General features: G+C 38.4%; 1 protein-coding gene across 1 annotated transcript in view; it reads right to left on the bottom strand.

The window, feature by feature from the left end:
• Positions 1-6872, bottom strand: part of SYNE2 (spectrin repeat containing nuclear envelope protein 2) — a 325154-nt gene extending 318282 nt beyond the window's left edge. Inside the window, exon 1 of the mRNA XM_004370941.1 lies at positions 6794-6872. Coding sequence (XP_004370998.1) covers positions 6794-6872 — 79 coding nt within the window. The remainder of the gene's footprint in view (positions 1-6793) is intronic.
• Between the last annotated feature and the right edge of the window lie 642 nt (positions 6873-7514).

Raw genomic sequence — 7514 nt, 5'->3', positions numbered from 1 at the left:
ATTTAGAGGGTTAAAATGTTGTGGGGTTGTTAACCAATGTCATAAAACAACATGTGTACTACTGTTTCATGAGAAACTATTTATTCTGTAAACCTTCACCTGAAGTACGATAAAATATTAAAATAAAATTTAAAAAATAGCATGGTAGAGGCGTCTGACCTTCTCTAACTTCACCACAAGGGGGAAGGCGAATTAAAATCAATAGCCCAAGGCTGATTCCTATGAGGCGGAGGTCATCCATACCTCCTCTCTCCAACCTTTTTAGCAATTCTGACACCAGCTGTCCCTCCCACGGCACTCTCTACTTCTCTGCTGGGTTCGATAATTCGTTGCAATGACCGCACAGAACTCACAGACAATACTCACAGTTATGGGGTCTATTAGGGAAGTAACAGGCTACAATTCAGTATCGAGGACAACTCAGTATCCAGAATATATGAATAGCTCTTACAACTCAACAATAAAAAGACAAATAATCTAAAGAAAACATGGACAAAGGATTCGAACAGACATTTCTCCAAGAAAGATACACAAATGGCCAATAAGCATGTGATGGTTAATGTCATGTGTCATCTTGGCTAGACTATGATTCTCAGTGATTTGGCAGATACTACGTAATCATCTTCCATTTTGTGATCTGATGAGAGTTGCCAATCAGTTGAAAGGAGAATTTCTTTGAGGGTGTTGCCTGCCTCCAGTATATAAATGGATATTCTGGCAAAGCTTGCTCTCTCTCAACTCTGCACAATTCTCGTCACCTGACCTTGGTTCTTGGAACATAAGCCTGCAGAAGTCTTCAGCCTGTTACCTAACCTGCAAATTTTGGATTCGCCAGCTCCCACAACCCCATGAGCCAGCAGAGGCCTTCAGCCTGCTGCCTGACCCATGGATTTGGGACTTGCCACCCCCACAGTTATGTGAGTCATTTCCTCACAATTCTGTGAGCCATTTCCTTGAAGTAAATCTCTATATACATATTAAAAAAAAAAAAGAATGACTCAGGATACAGTTCTTCAGTCAGGACAGCTTCTTGGCCATGCTCACAGGCAGGCCTCTCCTTGGCCCTTGGCCCCTGGCCCCTAAGGCCTCTTGGGCCGGCCCAGCCTCTGCCCTGCTTGGGCAAATGTTACAAAGCTCTTTAGCTCCAGCAATAAGTGCCCGGGGGCACTCCATTCTGCCAGTAAGCTTCAGTCCAAAGGCTCTCAGCTCTGTCACTCCACGGGTTGACAAGCCTAGCTCTGCTGACAAGTGCTCAGAGGCAACCCGCTCTGTCAGGAAGCCTCTCGCCCAAAAGCACTCCACTCTCACTCTGTGTCGGCACACCCACCGCAATTGCCTTGCTCCATGGACCAGGAGGCCCACTGCACTGTCTTGCGCTGGTCTCCTTGTTCTGCTGCTGCTTCTTTTCTGCCACCACTTCTTGCCATCTTGCACCATCTCTAGTGTTACAGCTCTGTCTCCCGGGTCTAGGAGGTTCTCAGCTCAGGGACCCCAGGTCCAAAGGACATGCTCCACTCCCATCTCTTATTCTTAGTGGTAGTGAGGTCCCTCTTTTCTCCCTCTGGGATGGCTCATTTTAAGCCTACTGGGATGGCAAAACTAACTAATCCTCTCGTTAGGGTTCCATACACCTTATTTGCATGGTCCTACCCCCACAAGGGTGCCACGAACCTTATTTGCATTATTAGCAACTGTCCAATTTCCTTAGTGGGCCGCAAGCACCTTATTTGCACAGTCCCACCCACAAGACCAAAGATCATAATGAGAAAAGCCATATAAAAGCAATCCATCACACCACAGTCCTCTACCTGTGTCATGTTTTTAGTTTTTCCATAGCATAGGAAGTTCTCAAGAATTTCTTTGCGACAGTACATTTTACCTACAACAATTTATTTTAAGTAAATTGATATAAGATAATATTTAATGGTCTTATTACTTGATGCTATTAAAATACTTAGTGAAAACACAATAAATACTAATTTGGGCATTAAATATGCTACCACTATTCTAGTGAACAACTCAGCTTCATAACCTTGGGCTCTCAGTATCTTATTACCCATATTCACTAGTAGCAAAGTCCCACTGAGTCTTCCAGTTTAATAGTTTTCATATGTGTCCCATACTTTTGTTCTCACTACTGTTACCCTAGTTCAGGCAAACATTACCAACACTCAGATATTTGCAAGTTCTTCCTAAGCAGTTTCTCCAACTTTCTCGCCACTTTCAGACCTTCTTATACCTCCAAGCCAAAAGCACGACTCTAACCTCTGACCATGTAGCTCATTCTTAAGACCCTTCTATAGCTACCCATTGCCTGAAAGCAAAAAAAAAAAAAAAAAAACAAACTCCTTGCATTTGAATTCAGTTCACTCAAGAATCTTAATCTCAGAAACACTCCTGAAAGGATTCCTAGTATGGTCTCAAACTACATTAAATCACAAAGACAGTCCCTTCCAACTTTAAAATTCTGTGACAGTTTTCCGATTTTATCTCTTGCTATTTTCATCCTATTTATCTGATACTTCAAAAAAATGTTTACTGAATATACCTCACCGTTTCCCACCTGAAAGCTTAGCGGAGAGACTGTTTCAGACAAAATATAAAGTTATTATTTTTTTAGGATAAAAGAAAAGGAAACTAAGATGTATGAAACATCTATTATCTTGCCAGGTAAAAAATCCAAATGGTAAGATTTAAAGGAATTCTATAAAGAATACCTTGGAAAAGCAAATAATTTTTAAAAACAGTCATCTGTTTATCATTTTAATAGTCTAAATTTTTATATCTAAAGTTTATTTAAAATGAGGACCATCCATAGTTATAAAAAATGCACACTAAACTAAAAAGAAAATTCCATTTTTACATTAATCTGCTCAAATTCCTAAATGTCACTCCTCTCTCCTCCTAACCATCCAACCATTTCAATACTATTCTCCTCACTAGACTAAGAGAAGATAAATACCTACTTACATAAACGGCCCTCAAAAATCCCTTCATAAAGATATTTTCTCAAAGATCACAAAAAGATGAACAAAAAGTAAGACAAACAGCAGTCACTTGCTTATGGTCCTGCTCTATGGATTTCATCAAAGCAACTGTTTGATTCCTTGGACGTGATTCCTTTTAGGCCCTGGGCACATGGAATATCTGTTTTCATAGCATATCAATGATGAATCACCACATTTTAATTCAGACGTTTTAATCTTTCCTTCAGTGTATTATTCTGAATCAGGATGTGGCCTCAATTGTCTCACCTTAGGTAAGTTTTTCTAAAATAAAGTAGGCGTTATAAGTCAAGCAGTTCTACTGCCTGTATCTGCCTTTAATAAAGGCTCTGAAACAGTAACAACAAAATCTTTCTTATAAGCAATGATCCTGAGCCTCTCATATTACATAAAATATCTTCTCATATTACTCCAAAGATCACAAAGTACATGTGAATTTTGTGAAATACAAGTCTGCTTACAAAATACACAAAGCCAAATGCTTTTAAAACTACTACCAACAGACTGCAGTTCAATAGTATTTAATGTACGTAATATTGCCTATCAATTTTTGCCCAAACATCTAACAATCCTGCCTTGAAATTAAAGTTACTTTGAAAAATATATACAAGTTTTTTTTTCCTTCCTTCCTTCCTTCCTTCTTTCCTTGCTTTCTTCCCTCCTTCCTTTCCTTCACAACTTTGGACTGAAAGAATCATTCATTGCAAGTCTGCTAATAACAATACGGAACCCAACTTTGGGAAATCTATTCATTTCACAATTAAGCCTTCATTCTATAGTCATGGGAACTTCTTAGTTGACATCCCTGAGGATATCTGGGCTAATATGAATAGACCTGGTAAGTGTTAACTTGATAACACCATAGTATTGGCTTTCTACCTTTCCCCCTATTAAGTAATGCATCAAGCACCATGATTCTCTAAATACATCATGAAGGTAAATCATTCAGACTAGCTAGTGTGCATACATCACATTTCCACTGCTAAACAGCCCAGATTAGTCTCCCATTGTAAAGCAGACTGCACAACCTAGTATACTTCAAAACATACTATAAGAAATTGCTCATTTCTCAGTAATTTGCTAATTATTTTGAGCTACTTGTGAACCCGAGATCACTAACATTACTTGAAGGTTCCCATCCATATTCTGGATATAAAGTTTGCTCAGAATTTAACCGAATAAGGCTAAGATTTAAATGGATTTTCCAGAGACAACTGTTAGGAAAATTCTCTTTTTCAAGTTGGTCTTTAAAATGTGTCAGAGGAGGTATGGTGCAGTGGAGAGAAAACTCTGCTCCCAATCAAACCCCAGTTCCACTGTTCACTAGCTGTGTGAGTCTGGGAAAGTAATTCAGTCTTCCTGAGCCACAGGTTCCTTCTCTGTATATTGGATATAAAAATATCTACCTCACAATGTAGTTGTGAAGATCAAATGAGATAATCCATGTAAAAATACTATGCAAGGTACAGCACGCTCCCTAAAAGTCAAGGAGCTCAAATTCCAGAGGAGAAGAAAACATTACTTAATTTAATAACTATAATACCATGGAAGACCAATTGATAGAAAAAGACATTACGTTTGGTAAAGTAGAGAGTAAGCAAAAAAACAAGGGAAACCCTCCATGACATGGATTGACACAATAGCCACAACAATGTACTTAAGGGTGACTCAACGATCATGAAGATGGTACAGGACCAGGCAAGCTTTTGTCCTGTTACACATAAGGTTGCCCTAAGTTGAAGCCAACTCTACGGCAACTAACAGCAACAACATAACGCCATGAGATAAGTGCTAAAATAGGTACTCTGGGAGAAGAGAGGAGGGAGCCTGCATCTCAAACTAAGAGAATAGGGCTCATGGAAGAGGCTAACTCTGGCTGACTGTGGGATAAACAAGGGATGGATGAGCTGGACTTCAACCAGTGTGGAGGAGGGAGCAGGGGAGCTGCAGAGGGAGCTGTGAGAGAAAGGGAACAACGTGAACCCAGGCACACAGGCAGAGGGGGGCATGGGCCTTTGGGAACTGTGGGATAGAGCCTGTGGGAGTGTGGGGGGAGATGAAGGCAGAGAGGAAGGCAAGCACCAGATCAGGAATAGCCTGTGAGCTATGCCAAGATATCTAGATTTTATCCTGCATGCAATGGGAAGCCATTGAAGAGAAATATCAAAAGAAAAAAAACCAGAAAATCCACACTTCTGGTTTACAAGTCTTTCCTGAATACTATGTAGTCTCTACATTAACTGTGTGCTCTTGGACAAGAAATCTTTTGAAATAGAGGTTCTAATCATAACTATTAAAACAAATAGTAAAACCAGTTGTCATCAAGTTAATCCCGACTCATGGCTACACCACGTGTGTCAGAGTAGAACTGTGCTCCACAGGGTTTTCAAGGCTAGTTTTTTGGAAGTAGATCACCAAGCCTTTCTTCCAAGCACCTCTGGGTGACTCGAACCTCTAACCTCTTGGTTAGTAGTCCAGCACATTAACAATTTATACCACCCAGGGACCACACAAATAATAAAATCTATTTATTAAGTCCCTCTTCTGTGTCGTACATTGCTATTTATCTTCAAAGCACAGCCACAATGTTATTACCCATATTTTACAGATGAGGAAACTGCGACTCAAGAAGGTTAAATACCTTGCTCAAGTTCAAAGAATTAGTAAGTAGCAGAACTAGCTTTAGAAACTGGATTTGCCTATTTGTTGCTCCACTATACACTAACTTTCTGATACATTTTATATGCTAGATGAGTTACTACTGACATGCAACCAAAACTTCAGAGAAAAATAAAACATTCATTTTTTTTCAGTTAAATGACAATTTGACTCCAACTACTTATCAATATTATACAACATTATGAAATGTGCTTAATGAGAATTTTTTTAAATTCTTACCTAAAGTATTACCTCTCAACTATCTACATGTTTCATTACTCTATGTAAATCACGTATTTATTTTTTAAATCCTGTCACATATAGACTGTATTGCAATAGCTGTTACTTTACATCTCAACCCCAAAGTCAAGAATGTATTCAAAATACATTTCTAATTAAAGAGAAAATTTCAGAAAGAAAGTCACCTTGCAATCTTTATCATAACTGACTCTAAGCCTATAGCATTTAAGTAATATTCTAAGAACACTGCGCAGTACTGTCCATAACCTTAAAATTACTTGAAAATACAGTTTCATAAGTAGTATCAAGTATTTGCCATAGCCTTATTTCTTCCACGCTAACTAACTTTATCCATCTCTGAAATTTGCTTTATCAACAAAGGTGGAAAGTCTGGTTGCTTTCAAAATACTAGATTGTCAGTCTCCCCAAGAAGCACTAATAAAATGCAGACAGCAGTTATTCTACACAAATACAAGCGGCCAAAAGAGCATTCACTTATAATAAGCCTTTAAATACTAATACCATTGCTTTCTATTAGGGCAAAATAAGTCTGTACCTTTAAAAGAAGCTATGTGAAAAGATACAAAAAATGCAAACACTGCCAAGCAAACTATGGTTAACCTAATTTTTACTGAAGAAAAAAAAAAAAAAAAATTCATACACTAGAGTAAGAAACTGAAGATAACCAATTTCTTCCAGGTGTTCCTTATTTTCCTAGGGAGCTGAGATAGCAATAAAGACATTTAAGTATATTGAAAGGTGTTACAATTGGGAAAACAGATATACATAAAAATCACCATAATACAGACAGAAATCAATAGAATTCGTAAATGGGTGAGGGAAAGGTCTCCACAGTTTCTCTGCATGTTACTCTATGCAGTCTTAATTACCTTGCAGTGAAATCTGGAGATCCTCGATGCCCAAGGAAGCCTGTTCATCTTCAGTAGGAAGCACAGTACTAGATGCCATTCTTTGACTCAATGGAGATTATATCATGTCCATCGCAGTTAAAGAAGTGAACTAAAAGGAAAAGGGATAAATGTTAGTAACTTTGCAGCTCTGCGTTTCTAATAAATATGCATTGCCAGAAAGTAACAGTGACCAAACCCTACCATCTGAAAGAGGCACAGCTTCCTAGTGAGTGTTTTCTTAGTTCATGAAGACAAAGTGACTACGCCTTCTTTTTGAATCATAATCAAGATTTGCCCTGTGACCTATTCATGCTATTTGGAGTTGCTGACAGAACTCCAAAAGAACTAGCATTGTAGATTCTATACTAGTGGTGAAAAAGAAAGCCAAGTGATTAGATTCAATAACTTACCCAAGAGAAAGTAAAGATGACACAAACCCCTATCTTAGGCATTTGTGTGCATGTTGTTGCTAATCTTCAAACCACAAGGATTTTCTTTAAACTTATTATTTAACTTATTTCCTTTTCTGCTCCATTTAAGTGTTGCCATTTACTGGAAACAGTAACAGCTGAGCCTGCATAGCTTGCAAAGTGAAACTAAAAAAGCTAATACATCAAAACAACTATTTTGAAGAGTTATCTCATATGGAATTATTTTCTCAAGGACATACTTTGCCACCTATACTTCTCTTTCCCTAACC

This window comes from Trichechus manatus, unplaced genomic scaffold (assembly GCF_000243295.1).
Source record: "Trichechus manatus latirostris isolate Lorelei unplaced genomic scaffold, TriManLat1.0 scaffold00010, whole genome shotgun sequence".
Taxonomy (NCBI): Eukaryota; Metazoa; Chordata; class Mammalia; order Sirenia; family Trichechidae; genus Trichechus; species Trichechus manatus.
This window is presented reverse-complemented; position numbering and strand designations above follow the sequence as displayed.